The sequence below is a fragment of the Heptranchias perlo genome, chromosome 23 (genome assembly GCF_035084215.1).
Source record: "Heptranchias perlo isolate sHepPer1 chromosome 23, sHepPer1.hap1, whole genome shotgun sequence".
Taxonomy (NCBI): Eukaryota; Metazoa; Chordata; class Chondrichthyes; order Hexanchiformes; family Hexanchidae; genus Heptranchias; species Heptranchias perlo.
In genome coordinates this window covers 45,146,762-45,170,722 of record NC_090347.1, presented here as the reverse complement: position 1 = coordinate 45,170,722, position 23,961 = coordinate 45,146,762, and the positions used below count along the sequence as shown (strand labels likewise).

Genomic DNA, 23,961 nt, shown 5'->3' with positions numbered 1-23,961 from the left:
TTACATTCACCTGTGAGGGCAGTCGGTTTAACGTCACATCTGAAAGACAACACCTCCAACAGTGCAGCACTCCCTCAGTACTGCACTGGAGTGACGTCCTAGATTTTGTGCTCAAGTTCCCCTACCTCAGTAAGGGGGTCTCCTGCCGGGATGGGGAGGTGGGGGAAACCCGACATTGCTCAGTTGATTCTTGTAGCTGCCATTCTCAGAGTTAATCAGGAAAAACAAATTTCTTCTTCCCTCCTTTCTGTGATCCAGGGCAAGACCAGTGGCTACACGCTGGCCCACCGAACAATGAATATATGGACCAGAGCTTCCAGCGCCTGAGCGGCATTCTGAACCTCCCTCCATCCGATGTGGCTACGAAGGAGGCCCTCCGCAACTCTCAGCTGGTCGGCAAGCAGCTGGACGCCTGGGTGTACGACAGCGTGGGCAAGTTCTGGTCAGCTACCGACACCTGCTCGGTGGAACCATCACCTTGCCCGGCCCTGAGACCCTGTCAAAAGACCGTCTGGAGTTCGCTATCTGACGACCCCAAATCTGAACTGGGACCAGTCAAAGATGATGGGCGCCTAAGGTAGCACAGGAGTTGGGGGGGGGGAAGGACGCAGGACTGAACCCAGCAGAAAGAAACCTATCTGTGGACTGGCGGGACAGTCCAGTGCTTTTTAAGATTGGCACTGGTGAATACAGGAGTGACGTCGATGTGTTAAAAAGACTGAACGTTTAGCGCACAGAGTTTAAGGGGAAGGAGAATCGATTGGCTGAGAATACCCTGGATCACAAAGTCGTCCCAGTCCAATCAGTGATCGAGGCTTCGGCGGGAGTTGGACTGAGGTGTCTGCACTCGGCACGTCGGGGCTGTGAGAGGTGGCAGGACAGTGGTCCCTGGTTGAATGGCCGTGAGCAGATCTGAGTGGAGCCTGGGGGCAGCCCAACCTTCCTGGTTTCACACGACTGCCTCTGAATTTTTGTTTCTCAGCATTTCTGCCAGCGTCTGTTTTGTGGTTGAATTTGAGCAAAATGTCGCTTGGTGGACAGTGATTCGATAGTGATGAAGCCATCACCACTGTCCTTAGAGGGAGACCCACGAACTTCAGGTGCTAAAGATTTATTAACATATGGCCCCAACTTATGAACTCAAAACAAATTCTGTCTTCAGTTTCTGCTCATCAAGGTGAGGGATGTCCATGCTGGGGACAGAATACTTTCTAATTCAGGCATCCAGTCTCAGCATCAAACACTCCCAGGGCAGGTACAGTACAGGTTAGATACAGAGTAAATCTCCCTCTACACTGTCCCATCAAACACTCCCAGGGCCGGTACAGCACGGGTTAGATACAGAGTAAAGCTCACTCTACACTGTCCCATCAAACACTCCCAAGGCAGACACAGCAAAGGGTAGATACAGAGTAAAGCTCCCTCTACACAGTCCCATCAAACACTCCCAGGGCAGGTACAGCACGGGTTAGATACAGAGTAAAGCTCCCTCTAGACTGTCCCATCAAACACTCCCAGGGCAGGTACAGCACGGGTTAGATACAGAGTAAAGCTCCCTCTAGACTGTCCCATCAAACACTCCCAGGGCAGGTACAGCACGGGTCAGATACAGAGTAAAGCTCCCTCTACACTGTCCCATCAAACACTCCCAAGGCAGACACAGCAAAGGGTAGATACAGAGTAAAGCTCCCTCTACACTGTCCCATCAAACACTCCCAGGGCAGGTATAGCACGGGGTAGATACAGAGTAAAGCTCACTCTACACTGTCCCATCAAACACTCCCAGGGCAGGTACAGCACGGGGTAGATACAGAGTAAAGCTCTGTCCCAATCTCAGAAGTGTGTGTGTGATGTTTTTCCACTTCCCACACCAGCCATCCCGAGTGAGATTGCCAACTTGGGTGATAAATTAAGAAATAAAGAAGGAACTTGCTTTTATTTGGCCTCATCACTTCCTCAAGATGTTGTAAAGAGCTTAATATCCAATGAATTACTTTTGAAATCTAGTCACTGTTATGATTCACGAAACAGAAAAGCAAACAAAGGAGAAAGTAAATATCCGCAGAATTAAAATGGTGAGATTTAAAGGAGCCTGGTCATCTTAGACTAATGTTTGATTCGCTGAACTCAGCTGGGGCAGTAGTTGGCCTCAGTACCCCAAGGTTCAGGAACGGAAAGACCCCTAGTCAGGGTTCCCACTCCCGCTCACAATTCAGTGACCCCAACTGGGAAGGGCATGGGTGGCAGTCAGGTGAGGGCAGGATTGGGTTCATCGGTGACAATTTCTGTGGTGGAATAGCCTGCCCATACTCACTGTCTAGGCTCACACGTAAAGAATGGCCACTTGTACAAGGTGCAGATTTAAGATAATTGGCAAAAGAATCAGAGGGGAGATGAGAACATTTTTTAACGCAGCGAGTGGTTATGATCTGGAACGCACTGCACTGCTTGGAAGATTCAATAGTAAATTTCAAAAGGGGATTGGATAACTATTTGAAGGGGATAAATTTACAGGGCTACAGGGAAAGAGCAGGGGAGTGGGACTAATTAGATAGCTCTTTCAAAAAGCTGGCACAGGGACGATGGGCAAAATGGCCTCCTTCTGAGCTGTATGATTCTATACTTGGAGAGTGTCAGCTCAGGAGGGCTGTACCCCAGTAAAGGAGGAAATTAACTTTAAAGAAAAAAATTATCTTTACTGTGGAATAATTGATGACAAAGAAGTTACTTTTCATTTGTGAAACACAGGAGGTGATGATGCTTCCTATACCAGTGCAGCAAAAATAATACACCATCATTCTGGCTCACCTCTTCCCCCCGCCCCACTCCACCTTCAAAACAAAGAGGTCCAGAGTCTGGCAGTTGCTCATTAAAAGCCCGTTGACTTGGAGTTTACTATCCATGTTTATTTGGACAACTTGTTTTGATGAGAATGGTACAGAAAGAAGCATTGTATAGTTTCTGTAATATATAAAATGTCATGTATATAGTGTATAGTCTCTTTTGCTATGTGACTACAGTAGCAGTCGTGTGTGACCGAACACCCTCCCTGCCTCGACTGTCGAGATTGATATCTTGCTTCATTACCCCTCCCCTCAAAACCGAGAGAGAAATGGAGAATTCATATTTTTTTGAATAATAAAGTACACACTATATCAGTAGCTAAAAGGTAGTTATTTCAATCACAAAGTTCAGTGAGAAGCCACTTGAATCTCGCCCTCTCTCAGCACTGAGATTTGCCATTCTTTGGTCTGTATTCCTATTTACAGCACAGAAACAGGCCATTCGGCCCAACAGGTTTATGCTCCTCACGAGCCTCCTCCCTCCTTACATCATCTAACCCTATCACCTTGTTCCTTTCTCCCTCCAGTGTTTATCTAGCTTCCCCTGAAATACATCTACGCTATTTGCCTCAACTACTCCTTGTGGTAGCGAGTTCCACATTCTAACCACTTCTCCTGAATTCCCTATTGGATTTATTAGTGACTATCTTATATTTATATCAACAGTAAAACAGCTTCAGGCACAGTGAAGCATTTATTTCATTTTCTTTCCCCTACAATAAATTATTTTGCAACTATCCCTGATGGGCCCCTCAGATTTATCTGGTGAGTGGCTGAGCAATCAGACCAAGGACGTCTGGTTTCACCCCTGGTCTGAGCCGAGTGACTGATCGTGGTGAGGGGAGCTGCGTTTGTCCAGTGACTGATCGCGGTGAGGGGAGCTGCGTTTGTCCAGTGACTGATCGCGGTGAGGGGAGCTGCGTTTGTTGAGTGGGTGATTGCAGTGAGGGGAGCTGCGTTTGTTGAGTGACTGATCGTGGTGAGGGGAGCTGCGTTTGTTGAGTGGGTGATTGCAGTGAGGGGAGCTGCGTTTGTTGAGTGACTGATCGTGGTGAGGGGTGCTGCGTTTGTCCAGTGACTGATCGTGGTGAGGGGAGCTGCGTTTGTCCAGTGACTGATCGCGGTGAGGGGTGCTGCGTTTGTTGAGTGGGTGATTGCGGTGAGGGGTGCTGCGTTTGTTGAGTGACTGATCGTGGTGAGGGGTGCTGCGTTTGTCCAGTGACTGATCGCGGTGAGGGGTGCTGCGTTTGTTGAGTGACTGATCGCGGTGAGGGGAGCTGCGTTTGTCCAGTGACTGATCGCGGTGAGGGGTGCTGCGTTTGTTGAGTGACTGATCGTGGTGAGGGGAGCTGCGTTTGTCCAGTGACTGATCGCGGTGAGGGGAGCTGCGTTTGTTGAGTGACTGATCGCGGTGAGGGATGCTGCGTTTGTTGAGTGACTGATCGTGGTGAGGGGAGCTGCGTTTGTTGAGTGGCTGATCGTGGTGAGGGGAGCTGCGTTTGTTGAGTGACTGATCGCGGTGAGGGATGCTGCGTTTGTTGAGTGACTGATCGTGGTGAGGGGTGCTGCGTTTGTTGAGTGGGTGATCGCGGTGAGGGGAGCTGCGTTTGTTGAGTGACTGATCGTGGTGAGGGGTGCTGCGTTTGTTGAGTGGGTGATCGTGGTGAGGGGAGCTGCGTTTGTCCAGTGACTGATCGTGGTGAGGGGAGCTGCGTTTGTCGAGTGATTGATTGCGGTGAGGGGTGCTGCGTTTGTTGAGTGGCCGATCACGGTGAGGGGAGCTGCGTTTGTTGAGTGACTGATCGCGGTGAGGGATGCTGCGTTTGTTGAGTGACTGATCGCGGTGAGGGGTGCTGCGTTTGTTGAGTGGGTGATCGTGGTGAGGGATGCTGCGTTTGTTGAGTGACTGATCGCGGTGAGGGGAGCTGCGTTTGTTGAGTGGGTGATCGTGGTGAGGGGAGCTGCGTTTGTCCAGTGACTGATCGTGGTGAGGGGAGCTGCGTTTGTCCAGTGACTGATCGTGGTGAGGGGTGCTGCGTTTGTCCAGTGACTGATCGTGGTGAGGGGAGCTGCGTTTGTCCAGTGACTGATCGCGGTGAGGGGAGCTGCGTTTGTTGAGTGACTGATCGCGGTGAGGGGTGCTGCGTTTGTTGAGTGGCCGATCACGGTGAGGGGAGCTGCGTTTGTTGAGTGACTGATCGCGGTGAGGGGTGCTGCGTTTATTGAGTGGCCGATCACGGTGAGGGGAGCTGCGTTTGTCGAGTGATTGATTGCGGTGAGGGGTGCTGCGTTTGTTGAGTGGGTGATCGTGGTGAGGGGAGCTGCGTTTGTTGAGTGGGTGATCGTGGTGAGGGGAGCTGCGTTTGTTGAGTGGGTGATCGTGGTGAGGGGAGCTGCGTTTGTTGAGTGACTGATCGTGGTGAGGAGTGCTGCGTTTGTCGAGTGATTGATTGCGGTGAGGGGTGCTGCGTTTGTTGAGTGGGTGATCGTGGTGAGGGGAGCTGCGTTTGTTGAGTGGGTGATCGTGGTGAGGGGAGCTGCGTTTGTCCAGTGACTGATCGTGGTGAGGGGAGCTGCGTTTGTCCAGTGACTGATCGTGGTGAGGGGAGCTGCGTTTGTTGAGTGGGTGATCGTGGTGAGGGGAGCTGCGTTTGTCCAGTGACTGATCGCGGTGAGGGGAGCTGCGTTTGTTGAGTGGCCGATCACGGTGAGGGGAGCTGCGTTTGTTGAGTGACTGATCGCGGTGAGGGGTGCTGCGTTTGTTGAGTGGCCGATCACGGTGAGGGGAGCTGCGTTTGTTGAGTGACTGATCGTGGTGAGGAGTGCTGCGTTTGTCGAGTGATTGATTGCGGTGAGGGTTCTGCGTTTGTTGAGTGGGTGATCGTGGTGAGGGGAGCTGCGTTTGTTGAGTGGGTGATCGTGGTGAGGGGAGCTGCGTTTGTTGAGTGACTGATCGCGGTGAGGGGAGCTGCGTTTGTTGAGTGACTGATCGCGGTGAGGGGTGCTGCGTTTGTTGAGTGACTGATCGTGGTGAGGGGTGCTGCGTTTGTTGAGTGGGTGATCGCGGTGAGGGGAGCTGCGTTTGTTGAGTGACTGATCGTGGTGAGGGGTGCTGCGTTTGTTGAGTGACTGATCGTGGTGAGGGGTGCTGCGTTTGTTGAGTGGGTGATCGCGGTGAGGGGAGCTGCGTTTGTCGAGTGATTGATTGCGGTGAGGGGTGCTGCGTTTGTTGAGTGACTGATCGTGGTGAGGGGTGCTGCGTTTGTTGAGTGGGTGATCGCGGTGAGGGGTGCTGCGTTTGTCCAGTGATTGATTGCGGTGAGGGGTGCTGCGTTTGTTGAGTGGCTGATCGTGGTGAGGGGAGCTGCGTTTGTTGAGTGGCTGATCGTGGTGAGGGGAGCTGCGTTTGTCCAGTGACTGATCGCGGTGAGGGGAGCTGCGTTTGTTGAGTGACTGATCGTGGTGAGGGGAGCTGCGTTTGTTGAGTGACTGATCGTGGTGAGGGGAGCTGCGTTTGTCCAGTGACTGATCGTGGTGAGGGGAGCTGCGTTTGTCGAGTGACTGATCGCGGTGAGGGTTCTGCGTTTGTCCAGTGACTGATCGCGGTGAGGGGAGCTGCGTTTGTTGAGTGGCTGATCGTGGTGAGGGTTCTGCGTTTGTCCAGTGACTGATCGCGGTGAGGGGAGCTGCGTTTGTTGAGTGGCTGATCGTGGTGAGGGGAGCTGCGTTTGTCCAGTGACTGATCGTGGTGAGGGGTGCTGCGTTTGTCCAGTGACTGATCGTGGTGAGGGGTGCTGCGTTTGTTGAGTGACTGATCGTGGTGAGGGGTGCTGCGTTTGTCCAGTGACTGATCGTGGTGAGGGGAGCTGCGTTTGTCCAGTGACTGATCGTGGTGAGGGGAGCTGCGTTTGTCCAGTGACTGATCGTGGTGAGGGGAGCTGCGTTTGTTGAGTGACTGATTGCGGTGAGGGGAGCTGCGTTTGTTGAGTGACTGATCGCGGTGAGGGGAGCTGCGTTTGTTGAGTGACTGATCGCGGTGAGGGGTGCTGCGTTTGTCCAGTGACTGATCGTGGTGAGGGGAGCTGCGTTTGTCCAGTGACTGATCGTGGTGAGGGGAGCTGCGTTTGTCCAGTGACTGATCGTGGTGAGGGGAGCTGCGTTTGTCGAGTGACTGATCGCGGTGAGGGGAGCTGCGTTTGTTGAGTGGCTGATCGTGGTGAGGGGAGCTGCGTTTGTCCAGTGACTGATCGTGGTGAGGGGAGCTGCGTTTGTCCAGTGACTGATCGTGGTGAGGGGAGCTGCGTTTGTCCAGTGACTGATCGCGGTGAGGGGAGCTGCGTTTGTCCAGTGACTGATCGTGGTGAGGGGAGCTGCGTTTGTTGAGTGACTGATCGCGGTGAGGGGAGCTGCGTTTGTTGAGTGACTGATCGCGGTGAGGGGTGCTGCGTTTGTTGAGTGACTGATCGTGGTGAGGGGTGCTGCGTTTGTTGAGTGGGTGATCGCGGTGAGGGGAGCTGCGTTTGTTGAGTGACTGATCGTGGTGAGGGGTGCTGCGTTTGTTGAGTGACTGATCGTGGTGAGGGGTGCTGCGTTTGTTGAGTGGGTGATCGCGGTGAGGGGAGCTGCGTTTGTCGAGTGATTGATTGCGGTGAGGGGTGCTGCGTTTGTTGAGTGACTGATCGTGGTGAGGGGTGCTGCGTTTGTTGAGTGGGTGATCGCGGTGAGGGGTGCTGCGTTTGTCCAGTGATTGATTGCGGTGAGGGGTGCTGCGTTTGTTGAGTGGCTGATCGTGGTGAGGGGAGCTGCGTTTGTTGAGTGGCTGATCGTGGTGAGGGGAGCTGCGTTTGTCCAGTGACTGATCGCGGTGAGGGGAGCTGCGTTTGTTGAGTGACTGATCGTGGTGAGGGGAGCTGCGTTTGTTGAGTGACTGATCGTGGTGAGGGGAGCTGCGTTTGTCCAGTGACTGATCGTGGTGAGGGGAGCTGCGTTTGTCGAGTGACTGATCGCGGTGAGGGTTCTGCGTTTGTCCAGTGACTGATCGCGGTGAGGGGAGCTGCGTTTGTTGAGTGGCTGATCGTGGTGAGGGTTCTGCGTTTGTCCAGTGACTGATCGCGGTGAGGGGAGCTGCGTTTGTTGAGTGGCTGATCGTGGTGAGGGGAGCTGCGTTTGTCCAGTGACTGATCGTGGTGAGGGGTGCTGCGTTTGTCCAGTGACTGATCGTGGTGAGGGGTGCTGCGTTTGTTGAGTGACTGATCGTGGTGAGGGGTGCTGCGTTTGTCCAGTGACTGATCGTGGTGAGGGGAGCTGCGTTTGTTGAGTGACTGATTGCGGTGAGGGGAGCTGCGTTTGTTGAGTGACTGATCGTGGTGAGGGGAGCTGCGTTTGTTGAGTGACTGATCGCGGTGAGGGGAGCTGCGTTTGTTGAGTGACTGATCGTGGTGAGGGGAGCTGCGTTTGTTGAGTGACTGATCGTGGTGAGGGGTGCTGCGTTTGTTGAGTGACTGATCGTGGTGAGGGGAGCTGCGTTTGTTGAGTGACTGATCGTGGTGAGGGGAGCTGCGTTTGTTGAGTGACTGATCGCGGTGAGGGGTGCTGCGTTTGTCCAGTGACTGATCGTGGTGAGGGGAGCTGCGTTTGTCCAGTGACTGATCGTGGTGAGGGGAGCTGCGTTTGTCCAGTGACTGATCGCGGTGAGGGGAGCTGCGTTTGTTGAGTGGCTGATCGTGGTGAGGGGAGCTGCGTTTGTCCAGTGACTGATCGTGGTGAGGGGAGCTGCGTTTGTCCAGTGACTGATCGTGGTGAGGGGAGCTGCGTTTGTCCAGTGACTGATCGCGGTGAGGGGAGCTGCGTTTGTCCAGTGACTGATCGTGGTGAGGGGAGCTGCGTTTGTTGAGTGACTGATCGTGGTGAGGGGAGCTGCGTTTGTTGAGTGACTGATCGCGGTGAGGGGAGCTGCGTTTGTTGAGTGACTGATCGTGGTGAGGGGAGCTGCGTTTGTTGAGTGACTGATCGCGGTGAGGGGAGCTGCGTTTGTTGAGTGACTGATCGTGGTGAGGGGTGCTGCGTTTGTCCAGTGACTGATCGCGGTGAGGGGTGCTGCGTTTGTCCAGTGACTGATCGTGGTGAGGGGAGCTGTGTTTGTCCAGTGACTGATCGTGGTGAGGGGTGCTGTGTTTGTCCAGTGGCTGATCGTGGTGAGGGGAGCTGCGTTTGTCCAGTGACTGATCGTGGTGAGGGGAGCTGCGTTTGTTGAGTGACTGATCGCGGTGAGGGGAGCTGCGTTTGTTGAGTGACTGATCGCGGTGAGGGGAGCTGCGTTTGTTGAGTGACTGATCGTGGTGAGGGGAGCTGCGTTTGTCCAGTGACTGATCGTGGTGAGGGGAGCTGTGTTTGTCCAGTGACTGATCGTGGTGAGGGGTGCTGTGTTTGTCCAGTGGCTGATCGTGGTGAGGGGAGCTGCGTTTGTCCAGTGACTGATCGTGGTGAGGGGAGCTGCGTTTGTTGAGTGACTGATCGCGGTGAGGGGAGCTGCGTTTGTTGAGTGACTGATCGCGGTGAGGGGAGCTGCGTTTGTTGAGTGACTGATCGTGGTGAGGGGAGCTGTGTTTGTCGAGTGACTGATCGTGGTGAGGGGTGCTGTGTTTGTCCAGTGACTGATCGTGGTGAGGGGTGCTGTGTTTGTCGAGTGACTGATCGTGGTGAGGGGTGCTGCATTTGGCCTCAGCCCCACTGGGCTGGGGAGAAAGAAAATCAGCCAGGATTCCTGCTTCTGATCATGGCCCTATGACCTGCCGCTGGAAAATGTCTGCATGGATCTCGGATGAAGATCGCACCTGGCTGGGCTGTGATGCCCTCTGCAGTTGAACAGCATGCAGACATTCACTGTCGAAGTTTGTGCATTCTTCACGTGTGAGCGATTAAATTGATGGCCCAGATTAGATGCAGAATTTGGTAACATTTACATAATGGATTTTAACTTGCCAAACATTCAATGGTCCAATGTTGAACCATCTCAGGATTACTATTCGAGCCACCGGCTAATTGGTACAGGGACAAACAGATCAGGAAAGTGAATGTGTGAAAGAGTGGTGTGCGAACGAGGGGTTCCAGTTCATGGGACACTGGCAGCAGGACTGGGGCAGGGGTGCTGGGAGGGGCTGCGCCTGAATCAGGCTGGGACCAAAGCCCAAGCGGAAAGGATAACTAGGCCTGTAGAAAGGACTTTAAATCAACTGGGCTGGGGTTTGGCTAGAAAGCATAATAATCTAAAGATGAGAATAAGAGAAGAGAGCAAAGGTCAGACTACAAAAAGCGATAACGATAATATAAACCCTCCGGGTTCAGAAAAGAAGTGTGGGAAGTAATAATAAAATACCTGGGTAGGTGGGGCTGAGGGATATGGGACAAAATTGTGTCGGTGGAGTTGAGGGATATGGGGACATGGTGTGGTAAGAAGGTGGGAAGATGGGGTTGAGGGATATCAGGAGAAGGTGGGTTGGTGGAGTTGAGGAATATGGTGGGTAGGTGGGGCTGAGGTATTTGGGAGAAGGTGGATAGGTGGGATTGAGGGATATGGAGACAAGGTGGAGTTGAGGGATGTGCGACCAATGTGGGTAGCTGGGGTTTAGGGATATGATGAGAAAGTGGGCAGATTGGGTAATGGATTAGGGGGACATATGCATATCCCTCCATCCCATCTACCCAGCTTCTCTTCATATCCTATAATCCCACCTCCCCGCTTTCTCACCATATCCCTCAACCCCCAAAAGTATAATTTTAAACATGAATACACTCAGCTCCCCGTGAGGAATATGGTGTGAAGGTCAGTACATGGTGTTGGGGGATATGTTGACAGGTTGGGTAGGTGGGGTTGAGGGATCTGTGGAGAAGGTGGGCAGGTGAGGTTGGGGGATAAGGTGAGGAGCTGGGTTAAACCATTATGGGGGAAGATGGATTTGAAGGATCTGGGGAGTAGTTGGCATTGAGAGAGGTGAGGAAAAGATGGGTAGGTGGGATTGGTGGGTAAGTGGAGTTGGGGGATATTTTAAGAAGGTGCGTTTGAGGAATCTGCAAAGAAATTGGGATTGAGGGATTTGGGGAGAAGGTGGGTAGATGTGGTTCAAGGATATTGGGAGAAATTGGTTAGATGGAGTTGAGGTATATGGGGAGAAGGTGGGGTTGAGGATTATGGGGAAAAGATGGGTAAGAATAGGCTAAATGGGAAATGTTTAAAGAAACATTTAACGTGATACAGAACCGGTTTATACCCCTGAGGGGCAAGAACTCTACTTGCCAAAAAAAACAGCCATGGACAACTAAAGAGGTAAGGGCCAGTATAAGACATAAGGAAAGGGCATACAAAAAGGCAAAAAATGGCACAGATCCTGGCGAATGGGAAAGATACAAAGATCAACAAAGGGTCACAAAACAGATAGTAAGAGCTACAAAAAGAGAGTAGGAAAAGAAACTTGCAAGGGATATCAAAACCAATACAAAGAACTTTTTTGGTTATATTAGGAAAAAGAGGGTGGTCAGGAGCAGTGTTGGCCCCTTAAAAACTGAAAGTGGGGATATTGTCATTGACAATGGGGAAATGGCAGACATGTATAATAATTACTTGTGTCGGTATTTACAGTAGAAAAAGAGGATAGCATGCCGGAAATCCCAAGAAAACTAATATTGAATCGGGGACAGGGACTCAATAAAATTAACAAAAGTAAAACAACAGAAATGAAGAAAATAATAGCACTAAAGAGTGACAAATCCCCAGCACCAGATGGTTTCCATCCCAGGATTTTAAAGGAAGTAGGTGAGCACATTGTAGATGCCCTAACTATAATCTTTCAAAGTTCTCTCGATTCAGGAACCGTCCCTCTAGATTGGAAAATTGCACATGTCACTCTGCTTTTTAACAAAGGAGAGAGGGGGAAACCGGGGAATTATAGACCAGTTAGCCTAACATCTGTTGTGGGGAAAATGCTGGAGTCTATAATTAAGGATAGGGTGACTGAACACCTCGAGAATTTTCAGTTAATCAGAGAGAGCCAGCATGGATTTGTGAAAGGTAGGTCGTGCCTGACAAACCTGATTGAATTTTTTGAAGAGGTGACTAAAGTAGTGGTCAGGGGAATGTCAATGGATGTTATTTATATGGACTTCCAGAAAGCATTTGATAAGGTCCCACATAAGAGACTGTTAGCTAAGATAGAAGCCCGTGGAATCGAGGGAAAAGTACGGACTTGGTTAGGAAGTTGGCTGAGCAAAAGGTGACAGAGAGTAGGGATAATGGGTAGGTACTCACATTGGCAGGATGTGACTAGTGGAGTCCCGCAGGGATCTGTCTTGGGGCCTCAATTATTCACAATATTTATTAACGACTTAGATGAAGGCATAGAAAGTCTCATATCTAAGTTTGCCGATGACACAAAGATTGGTGGCATTGTAAGCAGTGTAGATGAAAACATAAAATTACAAAGGGATATTGATAGATTCGGTGAATGGGCAAAACTGTGGCAAATGGAATTCAAGGATAGAACAGGGTACTTTCTAAATGGTAAAAAGTTAAAAACAGCGGATGTCCAAAGGGACCCAGGGGTTCAGGTACATAGATCATTGAAGTGTCATGAACAGGTGCAGAAAATAATCAAGAAGGCAAATGGAATGCTGGCCTTTATATCGAGAGGACTAGAGTACAAGGGGGCAGAAGTTATGCTGCAGCTATACAAAACCCTGGTTAGACCGCACCTGGAATACTGTGAGCAGTTCTGGGCAACGCACCTTCGAAAGGACATATTGGCCTTGGAGGGAGTGCAGCGTAGGTTTACTAGAATGATACCCAGACTTCAAGGGTTAAGTTACGAGGAGAGATTACACAAATTGGGGTTGTATTCTCAAGAGTTTTGAAGGTTAAGGGATGATCTGATCGAAGTTTATAAGATATTAAGGGGAACAGATACGGTGGATAGAGAGAAACTATTTCCGCTGATTGGGGATTCTAGGAGTAGGGGGCACAGTCTAAAAATTAGAGCCAGACCTTTCAGGAGTGAGATTAGAAAACACTTCCAGACACAAAGGGTGGTAGAAGTTTGGAACTCTCTTCCGCAAACGGCAATTGATACTAGCTCAATTGCTAAATTTAAATCTGAGATAGATAGCTTTTTGCCAACCAAAGGTATTAAGGGATATGGTCCAAAGGCAGGTATATGGAGTTAGATCACAGATCAGCCATGATCTTATCAAATGGCGAAGCGGGCTCGAGGGGCTGAATGGCCTACTCCTGTTCCTATGTTCCTATGAGGGATATGGGGTAATAGTGGGTAGGTGATGTTGAGGAATGTGAACAGGAGGAGGACAGATCATGTCCAAGTGATATAGCGAGAAAGTGGGTCGGTGGGCTGGGGGATATGCTGAGAAGGTGGGTCGGTGGGGTTGAGGGATATGGGGAAATGGTGGGTAGGTGGGGCTGTGGTATCTGAGAGAAGGTGGGTAGATGGGATAATGGATTATGTGGACATATCCATAACTCTCAATCCCGTCTACCCACCTCCTCTTCATATCCCACAATCCCCAAATATGCAATGTTAAACATAAATACACTCAGCTCCCTGGAGGAATATGGTGTGAAGGTCGGTAGGTGGGGTTGGGGGATATGTTGACAAGTTGGGTAGGTGGGGTTGAGGGTTGAAGTGAAACAGTGGGGTTGATTGATATGGGGGGATGGTGGGTAGGTGGGCAAGGGATCTGGAAGAAGGTAGGTAGGTGGGGTTGAGGGATATACTATGAAGGTGTGTTTGAGGAATCTGAAGTAGGTGGGATTGAGGGATATGGGGAGAAGCTGAGCAGATGGACAGCAGGATTATGGGGAAAAGTGGCTTTGAAGAATCTGGGGTGTAGGTGGGGTTGAGAGAAGTGAGGAAAAAATGGATGGGTGAGGCTGGTGGATATGGGAGATGGTGGGTAAGTGGAGTTGAGGGATATTCTAAGTAACGTGTAAGGGACCTGTGACGTAGGTGGAGTTGAGGGATATGGGAAAAGATGGGTTAGAATCGGTAGAGGGATATGGGGAGATAGTGGGTCGGTGATATTGAGGAATATGAAGAGCAGGTGGATAGATCTCGTTCGATTGATACAGCGAGAAGCTATGTTGGTGGGCTGAGGGATATGGGGAGAACGTGGGTAGGTGGAGTTGAAGGATATGAGGAGAAGGTGAGTAGGTGGGATTGAGGGATATGGGGAGATGGTGGCAAGATGGGATAATAGATTATGGGGAGATATCCATATCCCTCATCCCCAATAGTATAATTTTAAACACAAACACAGCTACCCGTGAGGAAAATGGTGTGAAAGCCTTTCGGTAGGGTTGAGGAATGATGTGAAAAGTAAGGTTGAGGGCTATGGTGAATAGGTGGGTTGAGGAATACGGTGTGAAGGTCAGTACATGGGGTTGAGGGATATAGTGAAAAGGTGGGGTTGAGGAATATAGTGAGAAGGCAGATAGGTGGGGTTGATGGACTATGGGGAGTAAGTGGGTTTGAGGGATCTGTGAAGTAGGTGGGATTGAGGCATATTTGGAGAAGGTGGGATTGAGCGATGTGGTAAGAAGGTGGATAGATGGGGTTCAGGGATATTGGGAGAATCATAGAATATAGGAATTTACAGCGTAGGAATTTACTGGATAGCTCTTCTCCGGTCTGTGCCGGCTGGAGAAGAGCGATCCAGCCTAATCCCACTTTCCAGCTCCTGGTCCATGGCCCTGTCGGTTACGGCACTTCAAGTACACATCCAAATACGTTTTAAATGCAATGAGGGTTTCTGCCTCTACCACCCTCTCAGGCAGTGAGTTCCAGACCCCCACCACCCTCTGGATGAAAATATTTGTCCTCAACACCCCTCTAATCCTTCTACCAATTACCTTACATCTATGCCCCCTGGTTATTGACCCCTCTGCTAAGGGAAATAGGTCCTCCCTATCCACTCTATCTAGGCCCCTCATAATTTTATACACCTCAATTAAATCTCCCCTCAGACTCCTCTGTTCCAAAGTATCCCATATGCCTTCTTCACCACCTTATCTACCTGTCCTGCCAACTTCAGGGATCTGTGGACATGCACTCCAAGGTCCCTCTGTTCTTCTACACCTCTCAGTATTCTCCCATTTATTGTGTATTCCCTTGCCTTGTTTGCTCTCCCCAAATGCATTACCTCACAGTTCTCCGGATTGAATTCCATTTGCCACTTTTCTGCCCACCTGACCAGCCCATTGATATCTTCCTGCAGTCGACAGCTTTCTTCCTCACTATCAACCACACGGCCAATTTTTATATCATCTGCAAAGATCTGAGAAGGTGAGTAGGTGGAGTTGAGGAATATAGGGTGAAGGTAGGGTTGAGGGTTATGGAGAAAAGATGGGTTAGGTGGGGTTGAAGGACGTGGTGAGCAGGTGCATTTCAGGGATCTACGAAGTAGGTCGGTTTGAGGGATATGCGGTGAAGATGGGGTTGTGGGATATCGGGAGAATGTGGAAAGGTGAGGTTGGGGGACATTGTGAGAAGGTGGGTTGAGGGATATGGGATGAAGGTGGGTAAATGGGGTTGAGGGATATGGGACAAAGTGGTTTGCAAGATATGGTGAGAAGGTAGATTGGTGGGATTGAGGGATATGGTGAGAAGGTGGGTAGATGTGATTGAGTGATATGGTGAGAAGGTGGGCAGATGGGATTGAGGGATATGGTGAGAAGGTGGGCAGATGGGATTGAGGGATATGGTGAGAAGGTGGGCAGATGGGATTGAGGGATATGGTGAGAAGGTGGGTAGATGCGGTTGAGGGATATGGGACCAAGGTGGGTTGGTGTCTGTGAGGAATATGGAGAAAAGGTGGAGTTGAGGGATGTGCGACCAATGTGGATAGCTGGGGTTCAGGGATATGATGAGAAAATGGGTAGATTGGGTAATGGATTAGGGGGACATATCCATATCCCTCCATCCCATCTACCCAGCTTCTCTTCATATCCCATAATCCCACTTACCCCCTTTCTCACCATATCCCTCAATCCCCAAAAGTATAATTTTAAACATAAATACACTCAGCTCCCCGTGAGGAATATGGTGTGAAGGTCAGTACATGGTGTTGGGGGATATGTTGACAGGTTGGGTAGGTGGGGTTGAGGGATGTGGTGAGAAGTTGGAGGTGATGGAGTAAATTGGTGATGGAATGAGTTGGTGATGGAACGAGTTGGTGATGGAACGAGTTGGTGATGGAACGAGTTGGTGATGGAACGAGTTGGTGATGGAACGAGTTGGTGATGGAACGAGTTGGTGATGGAACGAGTTGGTGATGGAACGAGTTGGTGATGGAACGAGTTGGTGATGGAACGAGTTGGTGATGGAACGAGTTGGTGATGGAACGAGTTGGTGATGGAACGAGTTGGTGATGGAACGAGTTGGTGATGGAACGAGTTGGTGATGGAACGAGTTGGTGATGGAACGAGTTGGTGATGGAACGAGTTGGTGATGGAACGAGTTGGTGATGGAACGAGTTGGTGATGGAACGAGTTGGTGATGGAACGAGTTGGTGATGGAACGAGTTGGTGATGGAACGAGTTGGTGATGGAACGAGTTGGTGATGGAACGAGTTGGTGATGGAACGAGTTGGTGATGGAATGAATTGCAGTGGAATGAAATGGTAAAACCCCATGTATTGACCTTCATACCATGGGAGCTAAATTGGGCCGTGTAGCACCTGTTGTTTCGGCGCTACACGGCCTCTCTGACATCCAAGATGGCGTCTTGGATGTACACACGTTTTCAGCGTGCGCCAGACGCCATCTTGGTTTAGGAGTTAGCGCAGGGGCAGATAATGAACGCTGGAATCATGTAAAGTAGGGAGAAAATGGCTTCAATCAGTGTACAAAGCTGATTTGAAGTGATAGACACCATTTTAAAACTTAACGCTCAACTCAACGCACAGTCTTAACCCCGACCATCTGAACATGTCTTAGAGTGCCTGGAGGACCCCCCAACCAGTGCTATTTAAAAGGACCATGCAGGATTTACAGGTTAGTGGCTGGATTATTGTTTCTGGCTGCTGAGACATTTGTAACCGTTTTTGGAGGTCTCCTAGACTTGAATACTAGGACTAGAGGACATAGCCTGACATTTAGAGCCAGGACTTGCAGGAGTGAAGTCAGGAAATGCTTCTACACGCAAAGGGTGGGAGACGTTTGGAACGCTGTTCTGCAGACGGCAGTTGATGCTCGCTCAATTGTGAATATTAAATCTGAGATTGATAGATTTCTGTGAACCAAGGGTATTAAGGGATATGGGGCTAAGGCGGGTATATGGAGTTAGGTCACAGGTCCACCATGATCTGACTGAATGGCGGAACAGACTCGAGGGGCTAAATGCCACTTGCTGCCTCCTGATATGCGCCACCTTCTCCTGCAAGAAAGCGGGATGTGTATCTGGGTAATGTGCCTGTCATGGTTGAATAGCTGCCAGCGTGTGTGGCCTGTGAGTTGGGGGTGGGCGGCTTGCAACAGTGGTAATGTGTAAGGGTGAGAGGAAGCATCTGATTGGAAGAGTTGAGTACTGATGGAAAGAGTTTGTTGGTATGTGGGTGATGGGGGTGTAGTGCATGGTGCAGTTGGTTGGAGACACCACTTGACAGTTGACCTCACTCACCTTGACCACTCATATCAAAGCATTGAACTTCTTCCTGCACTGCATCCATGTTCATGATGCTGTGCGCCTGGCATTGACTTCGTCCCCCGCTGCCTCCCACTGTCTTTTGTGTATGTGTCTGGAGGGCCTCTTGCCCCCCCCCCACCCCCCCCCTGCGGATATAGGACGTCCCTCCTTCTGTCCACCTCTTGCACCAAGGTCTCTAGTGCATCAGCAGAGAACCTTGGTGCACGCACCCTCGCAGGCCTGGTGCCAACTCAGATCGGCCATTGGTGAGGTCTGGTGTGCAGATTGGAGGATGTGGGGTTTAGTGGTGCGCAACCTTTATTCAATGTTTTAACATAACTCATCAGTGTGTAAACATAGGGGTGGGACCTGCATCTGTGTTTTACGTGTGCGATTTCTGATCTTCATTCAGACTCCGTGCAGACAGTAGACTGTTAGTTTCAGCAAATAACAGGTACCAGCTACCTTTAAGAGATTGCTGAGAAACATCCTCCCTTTAAGAGATTGAGCTCCCCCTGGTGGTGGAAAGTGTGAATTGCATTGATCCCATGTGCAAGGCCTGGGATGGAACACTGATTGCAGGTAAGTCCTCGGGTGGGCCCAAACTTGACTCCTGCCTGTGCCGGGGTCATTGGGCGCGGGGTAATAACAAACCACGCTACCTACGCCCAAAAATGGCCCCTATCCAATTTGTCCCCCCATATTCCTCAACCTCACCAACCTTCCTTCTCACCATATTCCTCAACTCCACCGACCCACCTTCTCCCAAAATCCATCAACCTGATCTATCCACCTACTCTCCGTATCCCTCATTCCCTCTACTTTGCAGATGCCTCAATCCCACCTTCTCTCCATATCCCTCAGTCCCACCTACTTCACAGATCCCTCAAACGCACCTTCTTACCATATCCCTCGACTCCACTTACCAACCATCTCACCCTATCCCTCAATTCCCCACCCTATAATCAGCAAACTCACCTACCCATTTTTCCTCAACTCTCTCAACCCCACCACCACCCAAATCCTTCAACTCCGCCTTCTCTGCATAATTATTTAATCCTCCCACCCACCTTCTTCACAGACCGCTCAGTCCACCTTATCACCTCAACATAGCCCTCAACTCGACCATTTCACCACATCCCTCAACTCCACCACCCAATTTGTCAACATATTCCCCAACCCCACGTACTGACCATCACATTATATTCCTCACGGGGAGCTGAGTGTGTTTATGTTTAAAATTATACTTTTGGAGATTGAGGGACATGGTGAGAAAGGGGGGAGTGGGAAATTAATATGTCCCCATAATCCATTACCCCATCAACCCACCTTCTCCCAATATCCGTCAAACCCACCTACCCACCTTCTCACCATGTCCCTCACCCCACCTATCCACTTTCTTCCCATATCAATCAACTCCACCGACCCACTATCTCCCTGCATCCCTCAATCCCACCATCTCCCCATATCCGTCAATCCCAGCATCTTCGCAAATCCCTCGAATGCATCTCCTTACCATATCCCTCAACCCCACCTTCTCACCATATCCCTCAACCCCACCTTCTCACCATATCCCTCAACCCCACCTACCCACCTTCTCACCATATCCCTCAACCCCACCTTCTCACCATATCCCTCAACCCCACCTTCTCACCATATCCCTCAACCCCACCTTCTCACCATATCCCTCAACCCCACCTTCTCACCATATCCCTCAACCCCACCTTCTCACCATATCCCTCAACTCCACCTTCTCACCATATCCCTCAACCCCACCTACCCACCTTCTCCCTATATCTCTCAACCCCACCTACCCACCTTTTCCCTATATCCCTCAACCCCACCTACCCACCTTCTCCGTATATCCCTTAACCCCACCTACCCATCTTCCCTCTATATCCCTCAACCCCACCTACCCACCTTCTCCCTATATCCCTCAACCCCACCTACCCATCTTCCCTCTATATCCCTCAACCCCACCTTCTCACCATATCCCTCAACCCCACCTTCTCACCATATCCCTCAACCCCACCTACCCATCTTCCCTCTATATCCCTCAACCCCACCTTCTCACCATATCCCTCAACCCCACCTTCTCACCATATCCCTCAACCCCACAGACCCATCTTCTCCTTATATTCCTCAACCCCACCTTCTCCTCATAACCCTCAATCATACCTTTGACCCATATCCTTCAACCACACCTACTCACCTTCTCACCATATCCCTCAACCCCACCTACCCACCTTCTCTTTATATCCTTCAACCCCACCTACCCACTTCTCACCATATCCCTCAATCCCACCTTCGTCCAATATCCTTCAACCCCACCTACTCACCTTCTCCCAGTATCCCTCAACCCCACCTACCCACCTTCTCCCTGCTGGCCAGCCCCATCTACCCAATATCAGCCCATATCCCTCAACCCCAGCTACCCACATTTGTGCCATATCCCTCATTCCCTCCTACCCACCATCTCCCCATAACCTTCAATCTCACCTCCCCACCACCATAGATGGAATGAGTTTGTGATGGAATGAGTTTGTGATGGAATGAGTTTGTGATGGAACGTGTTTGTGATGGAACGAGTTGGTGATGGAACGAGTTGGTGATGGAACGAGTTGGTGATGGAACGAGTTGGTGATGGAACGAGTTGGTGATGGAACGAGTTGGTGATGGAACGAGTAGGTGATGGAACGAGTTGGTGATGGAACGAGTTGATGATGGAACGAGTTGGTGATGAAAGGAGGTGGTGATGGAATGATTTGGTGATGGGATGAATTGGTGTAGAATGAATTGGTGATGGAACAAGTTGGTGATGGAACGAGTTGATGATGGAATGAGTTGGTGATGGAATGAATTGGTGATGGAATGAATTGGTGATGGAATAAGTTGGTGATGGAATAAGTTGGTGATGGAATAAGTTGGTGATGGAATGAGTTGGTGATGGAATAAGTTGGTGATGGAATAAGTTGGTGATGGAATAAGTTGGTGATGGAATGAATTGGTGATGGAATAAGTTGGTGATGGAATGAGTTGGTGATGGAATGAGTTGGTGATGGAATAAGTTGGTGATGGAATAAGTTGGTGATGGAATGAATTGGTGATGGAATAAGTTGGTGATGGAATGAGTTGGTGATGGAATGAGTTGGTGATGGAATAAGTTGGTGATGGAATAAGTTGGTGATGGAATAAGTTGGTGATGGAATGAATTGCAGTGGAATGAAATGGTGAAGGAATTAGTTGATGATGGAATGAGTTGATGATGGAATGAGTTGGTGATGGAATGAGTTGATGATGGAATGAGTTGATGATGGAATGAGTTGATGATGGAATGAGTTGGTGATGGAATGAGTTGATGATGGAATGAGTTGATGATGGAATGAGTTGATGATGGAATGAGTTGGTGATGGAATGAGTTGGTGATGAATGAGTTAAAAATGGAATGAGTTAAAGATGGAATGGCTTGACGATGGAATGAGATGGTGATGGAATGAGATGGTGATGGAATAAGACGGCAATTGAATAAGTTGATGATCGAATGAGTTGGTGTTGGAATGAGTTGGTGTTGGAATGAGGTGGTGATGGAATAAGTTAGTGATGGATTGAGTAGATGATGAATGAGTTGATGAGGGAATGATTTGGTGATGCCATCGTTTGGTGAGATAGTTAGTTGATGATGGAATGAGTTCGTGGTGGAATGGGTTGGTGGTGGAATGGGTTGGTGATGGAATGAATTGTTGATGGACCGAGTTGGTAATGGAATGAGTTGGTCTCCATTGAGGTGGTGATGGAATGAGTTGGTGATGGGACGAGTTGGCTATGGGATCAGTTGGTGATGGAATGAAATGCTGTGGAATGAATTGGAGATGGAATGAGTTGATGGAATGAGTTGACAACGGAATGAATTGGTGATGCAACGATTTGGTGATGGAGTGCATTGACGACGGAATGAATTGGTGTGGAATTAATTGTTGATGGAATGTGTTGCTGTTGGAATGAGTTGACGACAGAATGAATTGGTGATGGCATGAGTTCGAGATGGATTGAGTTGATGATGTAATGAGTTGACGACGGAGTGAATTGGTGATTCCATAGTTTGTTGATAGAGTTAGTTGATGACGGAATGAATTGGTGTGGAATGAGTTTGTGATAGAATGGGTTGGTGGTGGAATAATTTGACAATGGAATGAGTTGATGATGGAATGAGTTGATGTTTAATGAGTTGGTGATGGAACGAGTTGGCGATGGAATGAATTGGTTATTGAATGAGATTGTGATGGAATGACATGGTGATGGAATGAATTGCAGTGGTGCGAAATGGAGATGGAATGATTTGAACGATGGACTGAGTTGGTGATAGAATCAGTTGGTGATGGAATGAGTTAGTGATTGAACGAGTTGGTGTGGAATGAATTGGTAATGTAATGAGTTGGTGATGGAATAAGACGGCAATGGAATGAGTTAATGATCGAATGATTTGGTGTTGGAATGAGTTGGTGATGGAACGAGTTGGTGATGGAATGAGTTGGTGATGGAATGAGTTGGTGATGGAATGAGTTGGTGTTGGAATGAGTTGGTGATGGAATGTGTTGGTGATGGAATGTGTTGGTGATGGAATGAGATCGTGATGGAACGAGTTGGTGATGGAATGAGATGATGATGGAATGAGTTGATGATGGAGTGATTTGGTGATGGAATGAGTTGATGATGGAATGAGTTGGTGATGGAATGAGTTGGTGATGGAATGGCTTGATGATGGAATGAGTTGATAATGGAATCAGTTGGTGATGGAATGAGTTGTTGATGGAATGAGTTAACGATGGAATGGCTTGACGATGGAATGAGATGGTGATGGAATGAGATGGTGATGGAATGAGATGGTGATGGAATGAGATGGTGATGGAATGAGATGGTGATGGAATGAGATGGTGATGGAATGAGATGGTGATGGAATGAGATGGTGATGGAATGAGATGGTGATGGAATGAGATGGTGATGGAATGAGTTGATGATGGAATGAGTTCGTGATGGAATGAGTTGGTGATGGAATTTGTTGGTGATGCAATCAGTTAGTGATGGAATGAGTTGGTGTGGAATGAGTTGAAGATGGAATGTGCTGGTGATGGAATGTGTTGATGATGGAATGTGCTGGTGATGGAATGTGTTGATGATGGAATGTGCTGGTGATGGAATGTGTTGATGATGGAATGTGCTGGTGATGGAATGTGTTGATGATGGAATGTGTTGATGATGGAATGTGTTGGTGATGGAATGTGTTGGTGATGGAATGTGTTGATGATGGAATGTGCTGGTGATGGAATGTGTTGATGATGGAATGTGCTGGTGATGGAATGTGTTGATGATGGAATGTGCTGGTGATGGAATGTGTTGATGATGGAATGTGCTGGTGATGGAATGTGTTGATGATGGAATGTGCTGGTGATGGAATGTGTTGATGATGGAATGTGTTGATGATGGAATGTGTTGGTGATGGAATGAGTTATGATGGAATGAGTTGGTGTGGAATGAATTAGTGAGGTAATGAGTTTGTGATGGAATAAGCTGGTGATGGAATGAATTGGTGATGGAATGAGTTATGATGGAATGAGTTATGATGGAATGAGTTATGATGGAATGAGTTATGATGGAATGAGTTGGTGATGGAATGAGTTGGTGATGGAATGAGTTATGATGGAATGAGTTGGTGAGGGAATGACTTGGTGATGGAATGAGTTGTTGATGGAATGAGTTAGTGCTGGAATGACTTGGTGATGGACTGAATTGGTGATGGAATGAGTTGGTGAGGCAATGGGTTGGTGATGGAATGAGTTGATGATGGAATGAGTTGATGATGGAATGAGTTGGTGATGGAATGAGTTGGTGATGGAATGAGTTGGTGATGGAATGTGTTGGTGATGAATGAGTTAAAGATGGAATGAGTTAAAGATGGAATGGCTTGACGATGGAATGAGATGGTGATGGAATGAGATGGTGATGGAATAAGACGGCAATGGAATAAGTTGATGATCGAATGAGTTGGTGTTGGAATGAGTTGGTGTTGGAATGAGGTGGTGATGGAATGAGGTGGTGATGGAATAAGTTAGTGATGGATTGAGTAGATGATGAATGAGTTGATGAGGGAATGATTTGGTGATGCCATCGTTTGGTGAGATAGTTAGTTGATGATGGAATGAGTTCGTGGTGGAATGGGTTGGTGGTGGAATGGGTTGGTGATGGAATGAATTGTTGATGGACCGAGTTGGTAATGGAATGAGTTGGTCTCCATTGAGGTGGTGATGGAATGAGTTGGTGATGGGACGAGTTGGCTATGGGATCAGTTGGTGATGGAATGAAATGCTGTGGAATGAATTGGAGATGGAATGAGTTGATGGAATGAGTTGACAACGGAATGAATTGGTGATGCAACGATT

At 49.1% G+C, this 23,961-nt stretch overlaps 1 protein-coding gene across 1 annotated transcript in view; it reads left to right on the top strand.

Annotated features, from left to right (window-relative positions):
- Window positions 1–3,582, top strand: part of xylt2 (xylosyltransferase II) — a 252,246-nt gene extending 248,664 nt beyond the window's left edge. Inside the window, exon 11 of the mRNA XM_068004414.1 lies at window positions 259–3,582. Coding sequence (XP_067860515.1) covers window positions 259–581 — 323 coding nt within the window. The 3' untranslated portion in view covers window positions 582–3,582. The remainder of the gene's footprint in view (window positions 1–258) is intronic.
- The last annotated feature ends 20,379 nt before the right edge of the window (window positions 3,583–23,961 follow it).